Consider the following 26,205-nt stretch of genomic DNA (forward strand, 5'->3'; position numbering starts at 1 on the left):
TCACTTTTTGAGTGAAAGTGAGCTCCATGGAATAAGACCCAGGAGGACTCCACTTTTGAAAGAAAAACAAAAAAGGCAGACTGGAATTTGCTAAAATGCATATTGAAAAGCCACAATCCTTCTGGGAGAATGTCCTTTGGACAGATGAGTCAAAACTGGATCTTTTTGGCAAGTCACATCAGCTCTATGTTCACAGATGAAAAAATGAAGCTTTCAAAGAAAAGAACACCATACCTACAGTGAAACATGGAGGAGGCTCGGTTATGTTTTGGGTCTGCTTTGCTGCGCCTGGCACAGGGTGCCTTGAGTCTGTGCAGGGCACAATGAAATCTCAAGACTATCAAGGCATTCTGGAGCGAAACGTACTACCCAGTGTCAGAAAGCTGTGTCACAGTCGCAGGTCATGGGTCCTGCAACAGGCTAATGACCCAAAACACATAGCTAAAAGCACCCAAGAATGGATAAGAACAAAACATTGGACTATTCTGAAGTGGTCTTCTATGAGTCCTGATCTGAATCCTTTCGAACATCTATGGAAAGAGCTGAAACGTGCAGTCTGGAAAAGGCATCCATCAAACCTGAGACAGCTGGAGCAGTTTGCTCAGGAAGAGTGGGTCAGACTACCTGTTAACAGGTGCAGAAGTCTCATTTAGAACTACAGAAAACGTTTGATTGCAGTGTTTGCCTCTAAAGCAGTGGTTTTCAAACTTTTTTTCTCGCGACCCAGTGGAAGAAAAACACTTAACCCCGTGACCCAAAACAATAATATCTTCTGACTAGTTTTCATAAAATCACAATAAATCTTGGGCAATTGATACATGCTAGCTTTAACTGCTTCACTTTAAGTAATAATTAAAATTAGACATTGACGTTACTTGTACAACATTTTTAAATTCAATAAAAACAATTTTAAAAAAGATGATCAGATAAGTTTTACTTACCTAATGTGACGGGTGGGCCTGCCTGCTGTTCATGATCTCACTCCAATCTGGATCACAGGATGAAAGCGCTACTCGCATGTCAGGTGTGCTGTTGAGTCGGTTTCTTTCTTTTGTTTTTAACCTTGTCAAAGTCGAAAATCCCAGTTCGCACATGTAGGTTGTTGTGAATGGCAGCAACAATAGAACACTAATTTTACTTAACAATGGATATTCTTTGAAAACACTGATCCAAAACGATGACAAATGTAATGACTTGTGGCGTGTTCTCAGTGTGCTATCACAGGCGAGTGGCAGCAACTCGTTTTCTTGCTCAGGCATCAAGTTTAGCTCCATTACTGATTCAGGATTTTCGAAAGCAAAAGGATCTTTCACCCAAAGCTTTTCCTTCAGGTTTTCAAACCCCTCTGCAGGAAAGTAGCGACTAAAACTGTCAGACGGAGCAGCGAGATGTAACTCTATGACACTTTTAATGTTACTCACTTTTTCTTCACTGATCCTGTTCTCCTCAGTGTGTTGTATCAGTGTTGGGAACATGTAGTAGCTGGGACGATTACTTTTTAGTCGTGCTTGCCACAGTACTAACGACTTTTGGAATGCTTCTATATGCTCACAATGTCGGAATAAATCATTGCCTCTTCCTTGTAACTTCAAATTGAGTTTGTTTAAAATTGAGAAAATGTCAGCGAGATGACAACTTTATTAACCAATTGGCATTGTTAAACAAATTTGCCAAGTTAGACTGTTTCTCTACCAGAAAACTGTGAATCTCATTCCTGAGTTCGTACACCCTTGTTAGTACTCTGCCCCTCAACAGCCACCGTACTTCAGTGTGAAACAGTAAATGAGTGTGCTCCGCTCCCATTTCTGAGCATAATGCTTCAAAAAGCCTGCTGTTCAGCGAGCTTCCTTTAATGAAATTAACAATTTTCACTACTTCCTTCTGTACTGCCATAAGATCAGGGGAGACACCCTTGGATGCCAAAGCTTCACGGTGAATGAAACAGCGATTCCAAACAACATAATTACCGGCTGCCTCAGATATTCTTTGTAAACTATTCACACTATTTCTACCTGTCATATTTGCTGCACCATCACTTGTTATTCCTTTGCAATTAGCCCAATTCAATTTGTATTTTCCAACAATGCAGTCATCCAGCGCTTTGAATATATGTGCTCCTGTTGTATTTGTTGGTAAAGTCAGACAACACAGCAAATTTTCCATAAAGTTATCTTGCCACACATACCTCACATAAACTAACAGTGTTGCACAATTTGAAACATTAGTACTCTCGCCAAGTTGGATAGCAAAATCCCCGGCTGACTGTAACCGAGTAATAAGCTGGGCTTCCAAATGCTCTGCAATGTCACATATTCGCCGAGACATTGTGTTGTCACTGAGAGGAATGCTTCTCAATTTTTCTGCAGAGTTGTCATCGAAAATTGTACGCACCATATCCACAGATGCTGGAAGAATACGTTTTTCGGCCACTGTATGAGACATTTTCTCTTTTGCCACAAGGTATGCAATCAAATATGAAGCCAGTTGTGCCTTGCCATTCAAGGTAGTTGAGCGATTAAGAACTTGAGCCGATAACTTTAACTCACGTTGCTTCCGTTGAAAATACTCGATAGGCTTATCCACGAGTTCCCCGTGTTTTTTTTTTCTAAATGTCTTTTCAGTTTTCATGGTTTCAAACTTTCATTAGCAAGCACCTCGCTGCACACAACACACTGGGGCTTAGGATCCGGATTTGCGTTAGCACAATTTACGAAACCAAATTTCAAAAAGGAATCATACTGTCGCGTCCATGATTTATTTTTCATTTTACTTGGTGGTTCAGATGTCGATTTGGCAGTAATACTAGTACTACTAGTAGAATTAGAACTTCCTGTTTCAGGCGGCGCACTTACACTTGTATTTGACGTAGATGGATTTGATTACGAACTTCTTTTTCTGATAACAAAACAATCAATTCTCAGTCAGTTACCCAGCAACAACAAACTGACAGTGTTTGGATTCAGAATGCAGTCATGTTACATCGTTAGGTGTGATTAGCTACATTCGAAACTGCTACGTTGTGATCACGTGTAGTGCGTCATGCGTAAGATTAAACTCTCTGCAAACAAATAAGTCTTACCGGAAATAAGTAATTCGTCTGACTTTAATATTCTTGTGTAATATTATTTTAAAACTAACGAAAAACATTTTTATATTTTAAATTTGCAAGCGACCCAGTGCCTTCTCTTCCGCGACCCAGTATTGGGTCACGACCCGTACTTTGAAAACCACTGATCTAAAGGTTGTGCAACAAAATATTAGGTTAGCGGTCCCATCATTTTTGTCCATGCCATTTTCATTTGTTTTATTATTTACAATATTATGTTGAATAAAAAATCAAAAGCAAAGTCTGATTTCTATTAAATATGGAGTAAACAATGGTGGATGCCAATTACTTTTGTCAGTTTCAAGTTATTTCAGAGAAAATTGTGCATTCTTTGTTTTTTGTGGAGGGGTACCAACAAATTTGAGCATGTCTATATATGTGTGTGTGTGTGTGTGTGTGTGTGTATATATATATATATATATATATATATATATATATATATATATATATATATATATATATATATATATATATAATTTTATTATTATTTTTATTTGAATTCTTAAGAGGGTTTATTCTTACAAATTTTGACATCTGTGAGACATATGTATGAATTCGTACACTTGTGGCCAGGGCTTAGCACAGGTGCATCAGATATGTCTACCTGCAATGGCTCTTTTCAGATAACAGCATTTGTCACTTTAGCTAGAGTGCAGTTTGGGTTCAAAAGTCCATAGCCAAGATTATATCACGAATATACAACAGGAGCCGGTGGATTAAAATGAATAACGCACAGGAGGTCTCGTAAACCATCTAGCTGAAGACTTATGCAGATTCGAAGTGTAGCGGTAAATGATACAGCACTCCCATAGTTTGTCTAAGGAGGGCTGGGACATTAAAAGCAGCCATGGATGACATTTTTATTTGGCATCGTGGGACATCAGTAATCTTAATATACATATCCCAGTCAGACCAGTCACGTCAACAGAGAGCAGGAACCTGCTCTGTACTTACAAGTGCTAAATTGAAACTTGCTAATATACTGCTTGAGAAATGATTTTGAAGAAAAGGTTTATCTGTCATGTCTTCATGTCAAGTATTGAGAGGGTCAAGTTGACTTGAAATATGACTGCGTTTAGCTTATCTCCGAAATATGAAAACCATATAGGAGGCAAGTTATATATGGACTTGCAAGTGCTAACGTAAGGACCCTCAAAGATAATATCCAACCCATAACTCACTATCTCAGGTGCATGTCTCAGCCTTTCTTAAGGAATAAGGCACGCTAAACACTTCAAAGAGAAAGTGCAGGTTTAAAGTTGTACTGGCAATTAGTTGCCAGGGTTGCATGATTTCAAATGATTAAAAATCAGGTGGTGATTTAATAACTGGATTACACTATTCACTATCACTAAATTTCCTGTTGACTTTTCACAACTGTTTTTGCCACAATGTTATTTTTCATGCACAAGCCATGTAAATGCATATATAATGAAAGCGGTAGAAATCCCAAATGAAGATTAATTTTCATTGAAAATGTTTCTACACAAAGATGTCGTCTTGTTTCATAATGAGGTCTCAGCAGATGTGGTGTTGTTTTTCACTTAATTCATTTTATCGTAGAGTAACACAGTTGAAGTAATATAGGGCTCTGTTATTCGAAAGATATTTTTGTTTAACCTTGTTCAGTTTCTGTAATTGGTGTGTCAGTCATAACTGATGGATGGTTAAGTAATGCAGATTAAGTGAAAACATGTAAAGATAATTATCTGAATTATTTCTGATCAACTGAAGTGTTTAGTGACTAAATAAACCCTGGAGCACTAATGCTGCGTTATATACGGGCATTTTCTACTTTGAATAAAGCTCTCAATTACTGAGCACTTCTAAGTCCTGTCGAGGAGTCTTGTGACATAAATTGAATCTTTATAACATTTTTTGCTTGGTGTATCTCTAACAGAGCTAGACAATAATGGCAACATGTTTGCCTGTGGCAAGTAAAAACTCATTTTGAGCCAATAACAGGTATTTACTATTTAGACGGCCTGGAAATAAAATTTGTGGGAATGTGATTTTGCTGGAAAAATTACAAAGTGATTGGATTATTTTCTTTAATGGACTAGAACAGCTTGTAATGCTGGTAAGAGTTACATGGCTAATACCTAGATACTGTGTTTATTGGAATAGTGGTTGGCTTGGTGTATATTAGAGGATAAGGGGGATGAACACCTTGCACTGCATTTATAGTCCTGTACATTACTTTACACCCAGGGGATTACAGACCAGGGATTTATGTCACTATTTCTTTGCCAAGGTTATTGGTTAAAGCCCCAAACAACTGTGTATTGTAAGTAGTTTATCCAGAGAAAATGGATAGCCAGGAAGAAAAGACTTGCTTCACAGAGCAATTTCGTTATGAAAAATTATCTTTCATGTGTTTTCTGAGGAAACAGCTGTTCATGTACTCTTAACATTTTTATCTGCAAAATACAGACATCTGCAGTTGAGGTTGGACTTTCTTTCCTTATTGTCTGCATTTAAGAAATTCACAGATAGCAGAACCCATATATAATGAGAACCTCCATAACAAAACTAGATCTGCAGTACCTGGTAGCCTTACACCTGCTAGAGTGACTTGGACACCTCCTTAATTTAACTGACAGTTTACTACTCATTCACAATTTGGAGATTCCTTTATTAGTTTAAGAAACATTAGGCCATGATGGCACAGAAGGTATAATCATGCCTTATTGCAAGTTGAATGGGATATGACAAAGACAAAGCATCCCAATCCCACATTCATGCACCCCATTAGTTTGTCTTTTGAAGATAAGAGAGAGTTGTCACTTCATGTTGTGCAGTGAATTAAAATATATATTTTAATATATATATATATATATTTAATATATATTTTTTATTTCAATCGGAAGTGTTGTCAATCTGTACTTTTTAATATATAAAAGAGTCAGATATTCTGCTGAAGTCTACTGTATATGTCTTGTTCACGTGGCTCGTATTTTGTCAATGAAACCTTCCGTTCTCTCACATTCCAACTAGTTCATATTGTGAACAGGAGGGAACAAGCTTTGCAGTACAGTCGTTTCTCAGAATCACTGCTAAATGTTTATTGCAGATTGGAATGCAAATTGAGATGGGAGAGCAAGCAGAGAAGGCAGCTTGCTAGGTTATTTAAGCTTGGGGGAACATACCCCACACCACACCGCATATATAAATACATGAAAACACCTGCCTGTTGCTATTCCCTATTCATGGTACACAGGTGGCGCTGTCAAATAGTCCCCAGTTTTGAGCTTTTTAATTACTAAGAAACGAGTCTCTAGGTGCCAAGTGGTAGTATGAGGCCCAGTGGGCTGGGTGTTCACATTGAAACAGTGTAGCAGATTGGAGAGGTCTCGGGGCACTAATCCATGGGTAAATCTCCGGATGAGTTATACAACAGGTTGCTGCCATTTGGGTGTAAGCAATGAGGACCAGCTGAGGGAATAGGGAGTAAGCATGGCAGCAACTGGGGGGATGGTGCTTTGCAGTTAGTGCAGTTCACATCAAATTGACATTGAAGAGGTTCATTGTTGTTGCTACCAGACAGTCTTTTGGGTTAAAGTGGGTTATCCTGGTACCAGTTTTCGGTAGTCTTAGATTTCACATCTATTCGCACAGACCATTTCTCTCTGATCTGTTATGAGATTCCCTGCTTCTACAGCCCCCTTGGAAGCTTAGTCAGGGTAACTTTGAGGTGCTGTAAGTACTGTACCTGTATTTTAGTAGGTTGTCATTGATTTATCCAAATTTAAGGTTATGCATGAATTATGAATAGTTACACATTTTTCAAGCCTGTGGTCATTTTGAATAGCCAACTAATCGATTTTGTAGAATAGAAATATTGAAATGTCTGAAAATGTAGGTAAATAAAATATTTGAATGTATAATGAAAGTAAAAAAAAAAAAAAAAAAAGTAATTTTAAAGCAGAAAAGTGAGGCCTTTTAAATATTGGCAATATAACAATCTAACTAACATGGCACGTCTGTGTGTGTGTGTTACTGTTTTAAAGTCTTTTGCTGTTACTGGCAGAAGTAGTTTACAGGGTTGAAGTCATAGTCATGTGTCACTGTTAAAACGGAAGACTGAAAAACATGATTTAGTTGTGCTCTTATTAAACTGTGTCCTGCAATTAGTCACTCTTACACATTTTCCAAAAAAACATCATCTTTTAAACTGTGAAACAGATTAACAGCTTGCAGTCATTTTGTGGTCTCAAGATGGCTAAGTTATTCTTATTTGTTCTTATCCCTGAGCACTCAAAGGTGTTTACTGCTAGCAATGTTTCCTTAGGCAGTAAGCGATGATATAATTCAATTTACGTCCCCATTATTAGATGACATGTCCTACTGTTGGGTTTTAGGTGTCATCCAAGGGGAATAAGAACTAGCTTGAATCGGCACCCTGTCCACCCACTGACCCTGTCTGATTTGATGTAGGTTTTAAATATATGTAAAACGAGAGCATTAGTCATAAATATTTATATCCCGCTATGCTTAACCTACACTCACACACATCCTTTCTCATTTCAATATAAATGTTCCTAATGGCAAATCATTAAACATCAATGGATCCTTCACTTTGTCAAACATCATTTGTATTGGAAGCACTATTAGACTGTACTTTGGCAATATGGGACAGAAATTGAAAACTAGAATGGGTTTACAATCAACAACAAAGACCCCAGTACAAAGCCAGGGGAACTCATCAACCAGCATTGTCAACATCTCTCTGACATGATCGTTTGGGTCCTGAAAGGTAATTCCAGTGGCATCAAAGGGGAGAAAACTGCAGTAAAGCTCATCCATTGTTTAAGAACACTTAATTATGGACTGAACTGAAACGTGCTTTCATGCTTTCAATGCTATTATATAGTGAGCATTTGTATTAGGTTTTATTTAATCTTGTTAAGATTATTGTTTACTGTGTAGCTTTATCTACTGTTACATATTGCTCAGATGCATTAAAGTTGGTTCATATGTCTGTTTTGTGTGAATCAGCTACAGGATTTGTCTTACTACTGTATCTCCAGTATCAACTTATCTTCAGTTAGTTGTTACGTAGATTTGATGAAGGGATCTTGAAATGACCTTACAAAAGAATTCAGTTTTAAGATATATTTAGGATTTTCTGTATATGGGATTTTTTACAGACCATATACAGTATTAGTTTGTAGATTTGGTCTGTCTTATTTTGTTGTTTTGGAGAATATTTTCTTTACCGAAAAATAAATAAAAAAGTATGCTTGTTCTTATAACAGAGTTCTTCAACCAGATTCCTTTCCAAGGACTGATGACTACTGGTGTGATTGCTGTTTAATATTGATGAATGTCAGAAACAAGCACCTTTTGGAAAACTGATATGAGCCATGCTCATTAAGGCTGCCCTGTTACCCTCCCCTGCCCTCTCCGGGTGCTTTTAATGTTCCCTTTAGTAGGGAGTTTTAGGGGATCAATATGAAAGTCTGTTGATAGTATTATATTTAATTAGAGTAATCAAAAACCATGCTCAGAGCAGGACACCTGCTAGGGAGAGCTTAAAAAAAAAGACAGGATCCCATTCACAATGGCACGCCTGCCTGTCTGTCCATGGGCTTTAATCCAGCACAGGGCCTGGGCAGGGACAGCTAGTAAGCCATTTCATTGACTTTGATCCAGTTTGGGGGTGCAGTTTATTTCCCATAATGCCGTTGATCAATGATTTCCTTTCAGCGATGATGTAATTAAAGAGTTTTAGCCGGTTTGCTCTGTGTTGTTTAGAAATGTATTATTCAGAGGTTTAAAGGAGATCGATACAGAATAGCAGCCCTGTAAAGAACCCCACTGAGGAGGACTGAGGCCCACATGAAACAACGCTTCAGGACACAAGCAAGATGTTTGCCGGGGACCTTGGACTGACCTATACACCACAGATTCTGTTTAACCTACAACATTAGAGTACAGTCTGCTCTTCACTCTGCATTTGCAATGCGAATGTTTCAGTTGTTTTTTTTTTTTTTGTTTTGTTTTGTTTTGTTTTTTTTCCTATTCTGAAAAATTGCATGAAATGTGAGCTAAATAAATACATTAAAAATAAAGATGTGTTATTAAGTAGGAGAATATAAATGTGGATTATGTAGACAACAGTATCGGAGGAATTGTTTGGGTATAATGAAAGTTATTTCAAGTTGGCTGGAAAAATACAAATAATATGGTGTACTGTGTGTAGCCTTAAGACTATTTGGACAGTAGCCTTAATAATAATTAGACAGTTTGTGAACATAAGTCTTTATATTTGTACTGACTTTGCACAAGTAGAATAGACAGTTACAGCTAATGGGTGTAGACAAAACACATTGAAATTATTTGCAGTGTCTATTGAAAGAGCTGACTCGCGCTCTATGCTTTTTAAATTACAGCCCTGCTATCATAATTAGAGGCAGTTCCTGCGATAGCTGTGTACTTGGCACATAATTATTATTTGTAATAGTTAAAGTCAAGTCAGCCAAAGGGGGTAAGCTTAAGTGACTGCAGCTCGTCTTGTGTTGACCTGAACCTATAATAAGTTCCTGGAATACTGCAGAGACGGCTGTGGCTCATCTCTTTGAAGTTCCCAGTGATGTCATGCTGTGTCACAATTGGAGTTCTAACAAGTGTTTTGATCAGATCTGTTCTCCACACCTGTGGTCGGGATGTAGGTACAAGCCATGCAAGGGTGTACTGTTGTGGGGCGGTATCTTATTTTAGTGTTCAGTCTGCTCTAAGCCTTTGCATCATGAAAGTAGCTGTGCTTGTGCCTGCATTAAGTAACTTCATATTCAGATTATTTTTTTTTTTTAAAGGTTTTACTACTTGTTCTTCTTGTAAATGTACAGTGTCTACAATCACTTAGTGTAGCAGAATCACAATCGGGATTATGTATTCTGTTGTTTCTGATATTTCTCCCACTGAGCTTTCTCAGATTCATGTTGTGTTTATTGTGTTAGCAAGCCTAAATATGCCACTCTGAATTAAGTGAACATGTTTCCAATCCAATATGCAATGCTGGCAGTCGTAATAGTGGGAATTGTTTTTTTTTTTTTTTTTACCATCATGAACACACTTAAATGCAAAACTGTTGCTGTTTAAAATGTTGAGTAAAATAATGAGTTTGAAGACATATGTATATACATATGTCACACTTAGTGTTGTTATTATTTAGCATACGTTTTTATTATTTAGCATAAGAATATACGATTCTGGGGATATAGTGGGCTGAATGTCTGTTTGTCCTAGCATTTGTCCATCTGTATGTCACACATGTACTGTTGATATATGGTATGTCAGATGGTTTGGGATATTTTTTATTTGTTACGTCTCGTTTGTGACATTAATATTGATCTTATAATACAGTGGGTGCTAATGACACTTTGGAGTGAAGGCTTTATAAAGTTTGATTAAGACTTTAAGATTTGCAGAGTCTATAAAGCCTGTTATTCTTGGGCTTGTTCTCCCCAGACTCTGCATTCACTCTGTTTAACCAGATTGCTGACCTCTCATCCAGCGTGTCATTGCATTACATTGAAAACAATGATAGCGTTAGTTTTGCATGCTACAAACATTACTCTGGTATTTAAAAATGACAACCCCTCGGCCCCAAATCTTGTACTGTAAATCATCTTTGTTTTATTCTATAAAAAAGTATTGAGTACAGGACTGTGTATTATGAGTAAACATGTCTAATGCACGGAATGCTAAAACCTGAGAAAATTGCAAAAGCAATGTACTGTAGTAGGTTTTTTTTTTTTTTTTTTTTTTTTTTTTATAGTGCAACAGTTAAACAGAAACTCAAATATTTTCTGACATTTGTGTTCTGTATCCATTTGTACTAGTTTTGTGGTTTTCTTCTGATTTTGATGTGGTCAAAAAAAACTGCATTTGCTTCATGATTCGGGAAAGCTTGGCATTTATAAAATTGGAGATGAAAGAAAGGCTCATCCTGACAAACTGTCAAGCTTAATTTAGCTTTTAACTGCCAAAATAAACATCATCTGCCATTTATAATAAACAGACATTGTTGCCAAGCTTTTCCTAAATTGTCAACCAGGGTATTTTCCTTTGAGCACAAGTTAAAGCAGCTTTATCGTATATAGTGTGCTATACAGAGAAACCGAGCACAGATGGGCCTTTTTTTAGGTTTTGCATGCAGTACCCATTAGAAAATTGGATTACATTTTATCAAATATTCAGCATTTCATTCTGATCCAGAACATGTTAGCAAACTTAAGTAAGTGTTGCATATCAAGCGTAAGATGCAAACACTACAGTCTTCTTTGGGAGTTGGATTGCTTTTTTTTTTAAATACTAGAACAGGGTAAACTGGTGTTACTGTGTTTGGAATCGCCATTATTAAACAGAAATAGAAATATGATGTTGCCTTTAATTTGGTTTTAATTTTAACACAATTCCAGCAGTTGATTAATTTTTAGTAACCATGCAATTTTGTAAGATATGTTTTGGTTTAAGTTTTTATGCTAAAGTTTTTGGTGAAATTGCTTCCAGAAATTATACCCTCTCTTGGTATGTAGGTGTGGGTAGACATGAACATGTGTAATAGTATGTTCTTCTTGCAGAATATTTGACCTGTCTTTTTAAAATGTCAGAAATGAATTGAGCACTCCCTAAGAATGCTTTTGTTGTATTTTTCGAGAGATTCCAGCAGTTGGTTACATTTTAAATTCTGCGCAGTTTGGCTCAGGGAATGTGAGGAGCCTGGGGCTGTTCTCAAATATTCTTAGCTGAGCTCAAATACCCTTAAATCAAACCAGGAGTTTCTGGGAATTGCTGAGTTATGTGTCAGTCACAGTGATTGCTAAAACAGTGGGTGTATTTACTTATAGTTCCACAGACTAAATGAATACTACTCAGTAGTTTAACCTGTTCTTTTATGTAGCTGCATGAATCCTATGTCTGCATTAAGTATGCTATAGAGTTGCTTGTGTGCTGTTTAGAATCTGCAAGCAGGGATTATAATTGTGTTGTTTAATATCAATTATTTTAACATAACCACCAACAGATAGATATTTGCTGAAAGTTCGTTGCAAAACAAAAATGATGATAATGGAACCAGGCACCGGGTGTAGCTGGGTATTGTAGCTCTGGCAAATATAAAGTGAAACACTTCTCAGCATATGCAAATTCTCAGTGTGGTATGGTAAAATCTTTTGACTGTAATTTAAATAATAAGCATAGTATTGTTGTTATTTTTATTATTTTTTTATATATATATATATAATTTCAAATATTTTTAAAAACTGAACAGACAATACACTGCATGGTCATTTACTAGCAATGCTCTATAGATATATTCATACAGTAAAGCGTATGCTAATTTGACCAATATTTCCAGGGTTTAATGTAATTCAACTAATCCAAAATGTTAGCTTTACTTTTGTAGTTCACTAGTGCAGTCCCAAGAACAGTAATGTGTTTATGTAGCACAAGCCTCTTACTAATGATGCTGTTTCTGAATGTGTATCTTCTGTTCATTCCAAAGTGTTCTTTCCTTTTTTCTTTCTGCTGTCTAGAACATATCAGTTGCGTTAGCTTTAGAAGGATTCATGATATTTAAATTCAAAATGAAAAAGAATAACAAATGCAGTGTTCCTTGCCTTTTAAATTGTATCCATCAATATGTGGCTATGTTTAAACATGTGGTTCTCTAAATATATTGGATATGTTTAAACATGTGGTTCTCTAAATATATTGGTTTTGAACTGGAACATGTAGGAAATCTAAGCAGACTATGTCTAAAAGTGTGTTTTAAAAAAAAACAAAACTGCTTATTACTACCCTCAAGGGATTTGACACAGTCTCTCATATAAAGAGGAAGACTTTAAATCCAGAGCACTTTCCTCCGAACAAAAAAATGCATAAAATTAGAAAAGGGGTTCATTATAGAGGTATAGTTTTGTAATATTGAATTCACAGCCCTTCTTAGCATTTACCTATATTTGTATTGTTTATAAAACCTGAGCATTACAAATAAAAAGCCCTTTTGATGATAGGGCAGTGGTAATTCTAGTGTGCTTTTGCAGTTTAAAGAACACTGGAGGTTTACAAAAAAAAAAAAAAAGAAGAGTGAAATGTTACTTTGCCTTAATTTTTCACAAGCATGTTAATTATTGAAGTCAAAAAGCAGTTCTTTTACTTCATTTCTAGCTAAGAATATTCAGCATACCACAGATGTTCATGAATAATGTCCATTTCAAACCCTTGGCACAGGGCGCCTGTGAGTTGGCTAGATGAATGAAATGTTGGGGGGATCTGACAGGCAGCACGCTGCTTTGTGATCATTCCAAAGTTCTAATAATCTCCCTCACCTTCCCTGCCTTCGACTAATGAAAGAGAATAGGTGATTACACCTCGGGCTATGTTCTGTGCTTAATGACTCCTCCAAAGGCAGATTTATGAAGAAAAAATTAACTTTGAATGAGGAGTGAATTGGCACTGACAGTCTGATAGACTGTGACACAGATTCTGTAGCAAAACAGACGTAGCTCTAATTGATTATCAGTATTTTAAGCAAAGTGATGAAAATAAGCATTAAGTGATGAGAAAGGCAGACTTAACACAAGAGGCAGTAACCAGGACTTCAGGGAGGCTTGGAATGAGTGGGTCTGCCTGCCATTGCTGCTGTAGGTCTATGTCGGTTTTTCACCTCCTCCACAGCACCCTTTCTCTTTGCACAAACCTTGCATGAATATTTGAGCCCGATCTGTATAGTGAATATTAATAACTTTTGAAATGTTTTACACCAATGTTTTTAGTTGCATTCTCAAGAAATACATACCGATTTAGACCACTGTTACCTTTTATGAAACCGCGGGATGAAATACGAATTGTGAAAGTTTCAAAACTAACAGCATGTACATCAAATTCAAGGTACAGCAATGCCATAGATAGGTACTGAACCACTGTTCAAACCAAATCAGTTGCCACGTTTCTTTTAGTGGGACATTAATAACTAGCATTTTTTACAGAATGTTATAGAACCCAAAACTGTAGGATTAGTTTGCCAAATCCTGTTAAGCTAGTTCCTGTGGGAATTTAAAGCAATTTACCCTCATAACCTACAGTTGTTCATATTGATACTCAAATGTGCAGAAAATAATGCACACTTCTCTCAGTTCTTACTAAATGTTAAACATAAGTCATGGAATTGAGTTCTCAAAATGATAGCCTATTATATGTTACAGTATTTCAAAACATGTTCAGTAATATTAGGAACAAGGAATACCACAAGAAGCTATAATGGATATGTTTCAATATTAGCTTTTTCTTGGAAGCTGTCACGGTATCACCTACCAGTTTGAGAGCTGGAGTCCCAAACTTGGAGATCAGTAGTCCCTCAGTCCCACATCACTGGAGCTGTGGTGCCACCTTGTTTGCTGTACAGCCCATACAAAGAGTTTTCAGTATCACAGATTATTTAAAAAACAAATTTAAAAAAATGCATGTTTGTTATTCAAGTCGTGAATAAACAATTAGAAAATGACTTTTACATTGTTATTTCTAGTATTTTGTTTAAGTAGCACACTACAATATGTTCAACCATAAAGCAGTATTATCTGTACAGCCACAGTCATTGAGCACAACCATTGTCTTTTGTACTTAGTACTGATTCCTCAACAATGTTAGATCTTAATTCTTGTTTGTCACAGTAAACTCCTGAAAAACATCATACATTTAATCTGGAGACTGTCATATGTACTTGAGTAATACTCTTAACGGAAATACTGTCCATACTGTGTGTGAAAACTAGACTGAGAAGCTCATAGTTGAGTATGCATAATATACAATTACTATGTTTTGTGTTGTAATCAGGATTGGTGTCTTGATGCATACATATTATTCCTTTAGAGGGTTTATACAGGTGACAGTGCTACAACGCATTCATATATATTTGAAATATATTATACCTTGGAGCTCTTACGGCTGGTTTCACAGACCCAGATTAGCACTAATCTATTGTTATTGTAGGTAAAATCGTCCAAGAGTAGTGTTAATCAGGTTCTGTGAAACCAGTCAATTAAAAGTATTATTGTAGGTTTAGCATGCATGCACATTAAACTATTCGTTATCATTGGGGAAAAGTAGCATTTGTAGAGAATGTACGTATTCTGAAGTTAGTATAACTTCAAAATGTTATACTGTTTGACTGCATTCTGCTCCTGCTGTGTATTTGAACCGCTTCACAATCTGAAAATGTAATAAAATATCTTTCATTTGAGAGAGCAAAAAAAATGGGCAGCATCCAGAAAAAAAAAAAAAATAATAATATTTTATCAAAACTAAAAGATCTTAAAACTGAAATATAATCGGACAGGCATTTCATCCTTGGTAAAATGTATGTTTTCTAAACATAAACAGAATGGGGGAGTAGTACTGTTCCAATAATTAATTTAAGTCTTATGCTATAATTTGCATATCTGTCACTGGAGTCATTCACTCTTCAAATAGACATAAATTTTATATTAATTTCCTCATTTTTTTTTTTTTTTCTGGTAAGACAGTGGTTGGGTCTGAAGGATTTTAGCATTTTCACAACAGAAAGCTACACATGAAAATGCTACTAATTATTGTACTGGGGTACAGTACCAGTACAATTTCAATAAAGCTACTCTTATGAATAATATATTGAATTTGTGTGATTTTGATTTTAATTAGGTTTTGTTATTTAATATTTTATACATTTTACATATGATTTAAATGCACTTGCTCATGTAATCTTGTTAAAAAAAATAACAGTTCCTGAGATGCACTTACCTTGTATTCTCTCTCTCTCTCTCTCTCTCTCTCTCTCTCTCTCTCTCTCTCTGTGTGTGTATTGTTTTGTTTGTTTTGTATTTTGATAGTTTCCAAAGAATACATTCTCCCCTACATTACATTATTTCACAGTTTATGAAATGTTATATTTAATTAATATTTCAATTTAAAATTAATTCCAAATCAGTGTATATTTTCTGTTTTGCCTCCCTCCCTCCAGCTGGAAGGACACCATGCCCCCTAGTGGCATTGCTCAGTAACATCATATGAAGATGCAAGTGTTTTAACCTATTGCCCTCATTATCCCATCTACCACACTGACTGCATTTCAGTGCCAAAGATACTCTTAAGTAGGGCATAAAGGTTAACTTTCTTTTTATGGGTAATAAAATGTTCCTCACTTTTCTTAGAGATGTGAATCACGATTAAAATCTAGAGTTACTGTACATCTTTAATTTTAGTAATCTCTTGAATTAAAAAAAAAAAAAAAAAAAAAAAAGCTAATTTTGTGATTGGTATTTCTTCAAATTGTGATTATCATGTTATATGGCAGTGTTTATTTTTAGATAGTCATTTGAATAATATCGATGTCGTTGAAGGGATTGAAATTCTCAAAAATAAATAATTCATAATATTACTCCATTACATGTTCGTTATTGCCAAGTGGCACGTAAATCTTGAAAATAAAATTAAAACAGGATATTTTTTTATTTTTAAGTCGTTATTATCTACTGTTATTGTTTGCTGTTGACAATTATCAGCAGTTGTCATCAGTGACTTAATTTTCAGCTTTCACTAACCTGCAGTAGTACTGTAACTGTATTTGTCAAACAATGTGTTTTATTTTGTGCTGCTGATTTCTTCCTCTGACTCATTACAAACACAGTAATTATTGAGAGTTCAACCTGTGTGATGTTTGTTATAGGAACATTGCTTTATTGGCCACAGGATAAAATAGATTGCTGCTGTAATGTAGTTTTAGCAGCCAAGCCTTCAGCCCTAGAAGTCATCAGCAGTGTTGTCCTTTTATTTATGTTTACGCTAGCAAATACTGCACAGCCAAGAAAGAAAGTCAAGCTCTTTCCCTAGACATTACAGATATTTATCTGCTTCAGGCTTATTCTGCTGCTCCCAATCTATATGTATGTCTGCTTTGCCAAGCCGAGAAATGTTTTTGTTGTTTTAATAAGTCAGCACAGACTTTAAACTGTGTGCCCTTAATATTTTCAAAAGCTATACCTTTAGGTGAGTTCTGTTCTGTTGGTAGTTATCGCAGAGTGTATGTTATTGGAGGCTCGCTCTTGAGTGTATACTTATACATTGGTGAATATATCAAAGAAAGAAGTGCAAATACTGCAATTAGAATGCTCTTTTGATTTGTAGGCGATGAGGAAAACATGGGTTAGGGTTGCTTTTAGAAAAGGAATACATGATAACTGCAGATACTTTTAATAGTGTTTGATATATCTCTCAAAAGTATTCACCCTCTTGGACTTTTCCACTTGTTATTGTGTTGCAACATGGAATCAAAATGGATTTAATTAGGAGTTTTGCCACTGATCAACACAAAAAAAGTCCTTAATGTCAAAGTGAAAAATAAAATCTACAAATTGTTCTAAATGAATTACAAATACAAAACAGAAAGTAATTGATGGCATAAGTCTTCACCACCTTGAGTCAATATTTGGTAGAGGCACCTTTGGCAGCAATTACAGCCATGAGTCTATTTGGATAAGTCTCTACCAGCTTTGCACATCTGGACAGTGCAATTTTTGCCCGTTCTTCTTTGCAAAATTGCTCAAGCTCTCAAGTTGGATGGGGACCTTTGGTGAACAGCAATTTTCAACTCTTTCCACATATTCTCATTGGATTGAGTTCCGGGCTTTGACTGGGCCACTCCAGGACATGGACCTTTTTGTTTTTAATCCACTCCAGTGTGGCTTTGGCTGTATGTTTGGGGTCATTGTCCTGCTGAAAGATAAATCTTCTCCCAAGTCCCAGGTCTCTTGCAGATTTCAGCAGGTTTTCCTCCAGGATTTCTCTGTACTTTTTTCTGCATCCATTTTGCCCTATATCTTCACAAGCTTTCCAGGCCCTGATGCAGAGAAGCATCCCCATAGCATGATGCTGCCACTACCATGCTTCACGGTAGGGATGGTGTTCTCAGGATGATGTGCGGTGTTAGGCTTGCACCAAACATAGTGCTTAGCGTTGAGGCCAAAAAGCTCTATTTTGGTTTCATCAGACCATAGAATCTTCTTCCACTTGGTCTCATAGCCTCCCACATGCCTTCTGGAAAACTCTAGCTTAGATTTGATGCGAGTATTTTTCAACAGTGGCTTTCCTTTTGCCACTTTCCCATAAAGGCCATTTTTGTGAAGCACCCGGGCTATTGTTGCTGTATGCACAGTGTCTCCCAGCTCAGCCGTGGAAGACTGTAACTCCTTTAGAGTTGCAATAGGCCTCTTGGTGTTCTCCCTGACCACTGCCCTTCTCACCCAGATACTGAGTTTTTGAGGACGGCCTGTTCTAGACAAATTCACAGCCATATTCTCTCCATTTCTTAATAATGGACTTTACTGTGCTCCAGGGGATATTCAATGCCTTGAAAATGTTCTTATATCCTACCCCTGGTTGGTGCTTTTGAAGAGCCTTATTCTGGATTTGCTTTGAACGTTCCTTCATCTTCATCTTCATGTTTTTGTAGTTTTTGTTAGGAAATGTACTAACCAACTGCGGGACCTCCCAGAGACAGGTGATTTAACCTGAAATTATGTGAAACACCTTAATTCCACACAGGTGGACCCCATTCAACTAATTATGTGACTTCTAAAGACAATTGGTTGCACTAGAGCTTATTTAGGTGTGTCATAGCATAGGGTGAATACTTATGCAATCAATTATTTTTTGTTTTATATTTGTAATTAATTTAGAACAATTTGTAGATTTTATTTTTCACTTTGACATTATGGACTTTTTTGTGTTGATCTCTGCACAAAACTTTTTCCATAAAATTTTACACATTACACACCACCCACACCCACCATATATATTATATATATATATTAGTCAATCAAAAAGTTATCGGGCATTTTTGGGGGGAATATGAGTGTGAGAACATTCCCAAGGTGCAACCACTAATTTTATATGGTGTGGATATTTTACGATTGAAAACATAAATATATTTTGCCGAGATGAAGGCAAGGTAGATTTTATGTTGTGATCATTATGGAAATAATGCATTGAATTCTCTAAAGAAATTAGAACAGGAATAAAACTCTTGAGGTGCAAACTAAATCTGAAAATGAAAGCCTTAATCAAATCTCCTAAGTGTTCAAAACACTGCTTAAGGAATGGAAGGCCTCCAGTGAAACAGGATGCAAACTAACAAACCATTGCTAATGGGGTATCAAAGGTCTTTCTGGATATTTCAGTTTCTAAAGAATACCAGCAATTTTCCAGACATGTTTGTTTGATATTAGGCCTGTGTAATTAATCACAGAGGATTCAAATGTATTGTTTTTCTCGAGGCAACGTGACAACGTGGTCTGATCAGATGTATTGGTATCTGTGATATTTACAAACTCTTCTTTTGACCCTCACATGGTATGAAAACAGAAATTCCTTGTAAGAGATCCTGCGTGAACTTATTATTTGAACCTGTAGTGAATCGTCATTAGACAAAGGTACATTAACACAATGTAAGCTGTGTCAATGTCTTGCACACAGGCATGCTGAAATCATTTAGAGGTCAAGTGTTTTTGTTTTTTTCATTTATTTAAGTTTTAAAATACAATCAATGTCCTCTTGCTGAGAATGGTGTCATTTAAGCAATGAGTTTTCAGTATTCTGGTACTGTCTTATTGTGCACAGTGTAGACAAGACTTGAGTTTTACATCTCATCTGAGACATGACCCAAGTTTGGATGATATCCATGTGGGCTCTTTACAGCTCAACCAACAATATCAATTCAACCAGTACTTTATGGCCGACAATGTCATAATTATATATATATATATATATATATATATATATATATATATATATATATATATATATATATATATATATATATATATAAACAAAACAATTTTATTTCAGCAGTATACATTTATGTATAAAAACAAAATATCTTGATAACAAAGTTGTTATTTTTAAATGTGGCATAATGCATTCTGAAGTTATTGTTGTTTCTTTATTTATACTACAATGAAAGTGCTTACTGTGTATGCAGGAAATCATCTGATAAGCCACCTCTAATTCGAAGAACAGAAAGATGCCCAGATTTACCATAGCTTATATATTCATGGCATACTGCAACTTAATAACACATTTCACATTTTTCTTTAATATAATTTCTGCATGCTGACCTCCCTGCCTTTTGTAAAATACCAATGAATTGTTCTTTCTAGGGAGTAATAGGAAATCACTAAGAAAGACCAAACTAGCATACTGTAATAGATAAATCAAATTCAGGCATGCTAGTTTATTGAATCTAAATTGTGCCCAGTTGGCCCAAGAGCTATATATAAGCCATCCATCTTCGCTTGATAATGGAGGTTCTTGAAATCCACCTGATGTTTGCATTATTAAATTTCACTCTAATGAGCTCTGCTAATACATTTTGAAGATGGTTGTAAAGAGTAGAATGTGGTTTGGTGCGGGATAATTTGAATGAAACATTAGCCTAGCATTTTACATGACTCAAGGGGTAGATCTACAATTACACATAGAACCCAAATTGGATTTCAATGGGATTTCTGTTATCTGTGTCCTTCCAGCAAAGACGAAATGAAGTGTAAATGAAGTAAAAGTCTTTACAATTTCTAAGAGTTTGTTTTTACCTAATTCGAAACATTCTTGATGGGACGCAGTCTGGCATTACGTACACAAAATATTACAAAAGCCTATTAATGCCAAAGTTAAAACTTCTACAGCAGCCTTAAAACCACAGTAGTTGTTTAGTTCATTTTATGTTGCCATTGATTTCTATTACGAACACATTCTGGTTGTTATCTAGTCGTAGCGTGTGTTGGTTGCAGGGCAATCTGATTTTAGCTGATACCCTCAAACTGTTTTTTAGCGTAGTTTCTTTTTTGGAATATGCGGTTTAAGATTTGCTTATTCAACTTGGAGATAGGCGATAACATTAAGCTAATTTCCAATGCCCAAGTGTGATAGCCACTTTGAGAATTTCTCTGCAAATTAGCCAGGTGCAATGGCTTTAGTGGCCTGTATTTTTAATGACCGTGTAGTATAGTTGGCAGTGTTCTACATGGTGGTGCATCCTACTTTAGAATTATTTTTATTTCATGCTTCAGGAGTTGATGTTTGTTTTAATAACTGAATGCAAACTATATATTATATATATATATATATATATATATATATATATATATATATATATATATATATATATATATATTGATTACATTATTGAACATTTAAACATACTTTTTAGATTGTTTGCTTTTTTTGGGTACTTCTAGGATTTGATACTACTACTACACTATATATATATATATATATATATAGATAATATATTATATATATATATATATATATATATGAATCTATATATATATTGTTCACGTTCACCTATATAGACGTTATATGCAAGTGGTTCCTCCTTGCAATAACGTCCAGGTCTAGTTAGATATATATATATATATATATATATAGATATAATATATATATATATATCAAATCCATTTTTCAGTCCGTATAGGCAGGCATGATGGTTTGTGCATACGTAGCTATTTTGTGGAATTATGGAATCTTTTTTTTTTTTTTTTCCCCAGAATGAGAGAATCATTTTCTTGGTTTGTCGCAATGATTACTTTTGGAAAATGGTATTGTTTTGAAGACATTATTGTAGAAAATGGAAATATCGCCTAGTTAAACCAAAGGTAGCCTTTGGAAAATTCACTCAAGGCACGTTGACAGAACAGTTTAAGAAAGGATGAAACGGTTGCTGTCATGGTGCATGGAATCATTCCGCCTATTGATGGCCACTTTACTGTAACAATTTTAATTTCTTCTATTTTATCATTGTTGAGCTTAGTTTTCTGCTTTTTTGTCTCCCTTGTCTGACCAGGTAGGATTTTAATGGCTCAAGACTTATTTAAAGTTTAAAGTCATCAAGTATAATGTTATTAGAGACTGATTTTCACATAGTTCACTCATCAGACAGTAAGCAGTATAGCAATAAAGGGAAATGGCTCCTTTGAGATATTAATGCTTCGGAATAAATGATGTGCTAGAACAGAAATGTAATTAATTTACAGAATATATTGATAGTCTCTCCGTACTTCCTGTTAGATTTTTAATCTTCTTTAACATATTTACTGTTTAAAAAAAAAAAATGTTGTGTAATAGCCAAGACAGGATCTCAAATATTTGTAATATATACAGTATACATATACTTTCCAGGTTTTTCTTAATTATAATGTAAGTTAACTAGTTGTCAACCAGTGACTATAGTTGTTCTGTAATCGCAGTTGATATCATGCTTTTTGTACTGTATATAGAGGAACCAAATGCATGGATTCACCAACCCCCCCGCCCCCCCAAAAAAACCCAAAGGAAATATGTGTTACCTCATTCTATTCAAATTAAATAACATACAGATTTTTTTAAACAGAGGTTGTGCACCACACTGATATTGTGTAAAAGGGAGAAATGGCTATCTGGATGACTTTGTTCAATCCAAATCTGAGCTACTGTCCGGAGCAGATCTACCAGATCAACATTAATACACGAGAGAGAGAGAGATTCTTTCAAGCCCGATCTGTTTCTATTGCAGCTGAAACTGATGAAGTATTAAAAGTGAAGGAGAAGAAAGAGGAGGAGGCGAGGAAGAAGAAAGAAGGTAATGTAACAATCAAAAGATAATGAACGGGGAAGGTGAGAGTTTAGCTGGCTTATAGATTTGGCACTGGATAAAGCTGTGTTTGTTTCTGAATTGGTGTCCATTGTGACATTGTGCTGGTTTGTATTCTGTTTCTTGTTACTGTTGATTTACAGGTACCAAAATAGATGAACGCCTATTTGTCCCATGTAATTGACCTTAGAAATAGCTATTTAATGTAAAGCTTTGTCTCCTTCTAACCGTCCTACCTAACCACAGATATCCATTAATAAAGCAAAGTAATGTGCTGAATATTCAGAATTGACTTTTCCTTGGACGATAGAATGATGCAGTTGTTTTATTCTGCCACCAGTGGACACTATGTTTACGCTAATGTTTGTGTGTGTTTGTTTGTTTATTTATTTATTTATTTATATGCCTCCCTGCTCAATTCCTAAAGTTTGATAGTAAAGTTAGACAGCTATTGCTTCCTTTTTGTGTGACCCTGAAGACATGTAATTTTAATTAATTAAATGAGTTAGCTGGTTTGTGCACTTGAAAGCTTCAAGGGGTCCCCAAACCCCCACAGTTTAGTTTCTTGCATTGGGATGGCCATATTTCTGGCTTCCTGCCCAAACCCTCTTACTCTTGTATTCCTAATGGTTCCTCTGACCTTCGCTAATTCAGGTTTGTGCATATAAACGCCTCGCAGGGCATGAATCTGCCCCTTTCAGCATTTAATTACTCTTCTTCACATCTGAATGGCACACATGATAAATTCCAGACTTTCAGAACACTGTGTTTTATATAATGTAATCGTATATGCCAGGTCTACTTTGGATTCTAATAAAGTAGAAAAAAGTAATATAAAGGTAGTTTTAATTTGGCTTATGAATGTTATTTTTCTATTTTTTTTTTGCTATTTGAGATCTTTTGATAGGAGATACCACAGTCTGATTTTCATGCCCAGACCACTGTCCTGATTGGGACGTTGTAGGGTACGCTGCTGTTGATGGCCAATGTATTTTCAGTGCAAAGAGTTACTTTCTTTCCACCTTCGTGAAAACCCAAAGCTTGCTGCCATATGGCATTCAGTACTATAAAAGCTGTTGCTTATAATGGCACCATGTGGGAAGTTCTGAAAATCATAAAAGAAAAAAAAAGAGAAAATCTATGTAATGAAACTTTCCATAGATTTTTTGTTGTTGTTGTTGTTGTTGTTGTTGTTGTTTTAACTGGGAAGGAAAATAGGTTGATCATGCTGTCTCCTCTTCTACGATCTTAAAGAAACATCTACTAACTCATTCTTCATTGCAGAATTTCAGAGTAGAGTAAACCTTATCGTTATTGAATAGCCTTTAGTGGTGTATCTGTTCCTTGATTTTAGTTTTTTGGGCTGAGCTGAGACAGAAGGAATGATGAGCTTTGTAGTGTAACAGTCTTGTGGTGAAGAGTGCACAGCTGGTAGATTATTATTATTATTATTATTATTATTATTATTATTATTATTATTATTATTATTATTATTTGTTTGTTTATTTTTTTATTTTTTTAAGGATATTGTGTTTTGCTTGAAATGCAGAACAACCTTTTTTAACGCATAACGCAGTTGAGCATTTTGAAAAGAAAAGGAAGTGTATATATCGACAGTAATATCATTCTGAAGGAAAAGATCTGTAGGTTTCTAAACCGAGCAGCGTCTTTTGTACACGACTCACACTCATGGGTAATTTAAAGAGAAAAAGAAAAAAGCAGTTCAGGCATTACTGTGTGTGCAAAGATCAAAGCCTTGATTTATTATGCCTTTTCATTGTTTTCTTTCTTACTACAAGTCTTTTGAAGTGATTTAGAAACACTGTTTTATTAGTATTAAAAATAAATGTTACAATAAAATGTAAAACTTTGTACTCTTAAATTAGTATGAGTATATGGATGTGTACATTTTGAAAACTAGAATTTAAAAAAAAGCTATTATTATTATTATTATTATTATTATTATTATTATTATTATTATTATTATTATTATTATTATTATGTTCAGCTGTTTTAATGATGTAAGACTCTCAACTCTTTATAAGTTAGTTTCCACATAGACTTTAAGGATGTATAGCTAGATGCTGGATTATTACATGGAGGCATGTTGTTTATTAAAAGCTTTCCTAAAAAATTATAGTTTTAAATCCCAAGCTTGAAATGCATAGTTCTCACTTGCTGTTTAGACCTTAAATAGCCCTTAACATGTGCCCACAGTCTTGCATTGCTATTGTTACCGTTCATTTTAATGAGAGAAATATCTTTTTTTTTTTTTTACCTTTGGTCTCAAAGGTAAACAAGACCATAAATAGTTTTAAAGATTGAGAACAGTATCTTTTTGCAGAAAAAAAGATTGTTAAATACAGTGGGTATACAGCAGGTTATAAGTGCAATTTGTACTTGTTTGTGTTGCTGTTCGAGAATTATGTGGCCATTAAATATGTAGTCAGGTTTTTCCTGTCATGTTCACATGCCATTTACACCTCATCAGGATGTAACTAGCTGTGTTGTCAGTCACTACTAATGCAGCCTGCAAACTGTAGTGTGGAGTACATTGCCATATATATATATATATATATATATATATATATATATATATATATATATATATATATATATAGTATGTGTGTGTATAACTAGTTTTGAGGCAACATGTTAAATTTTGTTTTTTCTAATCTTAATTTGGACTGGGGTTAGCTTGACATTTTTATTTTTATTTTTTTTAATTTTCACATTTTCATAAAGAAAATTGGAATAGGGGAAAAAGTGATTGCCTATGTTTATACATTTAGAATTTTCTGTTGTCTCTTTTGTGGGATAATTACTTGATCTGACTACCAAAATAAATAAATAAATACAAGTTTTAACTCTGAAGATATTGATATCTAGATTACCATCACTTGCAAACACAGAAAGGGTGATGTTTACACAAAAAGTATCTATGTTTCAAATGTCTTTTTAAAGCATTGCTTGATCTCTGCAGTAATCAATGTGAAAGTTCAGCCACTGTTACAGGAACACAGCTCTAAATTTAAAAAAATCTTGTGTTTTTTTTGCTTTGTTTTGTTTTTTATACTAAATCTATGGCATGATTATAAAATCCATCATTGCAGTACATACTTCTGAAAAAGGTTAGAATAGCACTTAGCTTCCAGTAATAGTTTTCTTGGGTTACTTTTATTGTATTTTCATTACAAAACAGGGAACGATTGGACGTTGATGCTAAGTATAATCTGCTCAGAAATCAAATTATCTGACCTCCAAGCCCAACAATACACACTCCTGCTGGACTGCTATTAAATATTTAGCGCCTTCCTGTCATGAATACAAATTGAGGACAAATTAGAATCTACAAGCGGTTGACCCAAGCATCAGATCAGAGACATGGGGCTCACACTGCTTTAAATGTTTTAATTACCACGGTCCCTTCTGC

General features: G+C 35.2%; 1 protein-coding gene across 3 annotated transcripts in view; it reads left to right on the forward strand.

Annotated features, from left to right (window-relative positions):
* LOC121323697 (serine/Arginine-related protein 53-like) overlaps window positions 1-26,205 on the forward strand; it is a 105,212-nt gene that overhangs the window by 62,491 nt on the left and 16,516 nt on the right. For 2 of the 3 annotated variants that reach the window (XM_041264895.1, XM_041264894.1), the window contains exon 7: window positions 22,695-22,760. The exons of the other annotated variant lie outside the window; for it this stretch is intronic. In XM_041264895.1, the coding sequence (XP_041120829.1) occupies window positions 22,695-22,760 (66 nt within the window). The remainder of the gene's footprint in view (window positions 1-22,694; window positions 22,761-26,205) is intronic. 3 annotated transcript variants of the gene reach the window in all.

Source organism: Polyodon spathula, chromosome 11 (assembly GCF_017654505.1).
Source record: "Polyodon spathula isolate WHYD16114869_AA chromosome 11, ASM1765450v1, whole genome shotgun sequence".
Lineage (NCBI taxonomy): Eukaryota > Metazoa > Chordata > Actinopteri > Acipenseriformes > Polyodontidae > Polyodon > Polyodon spathula.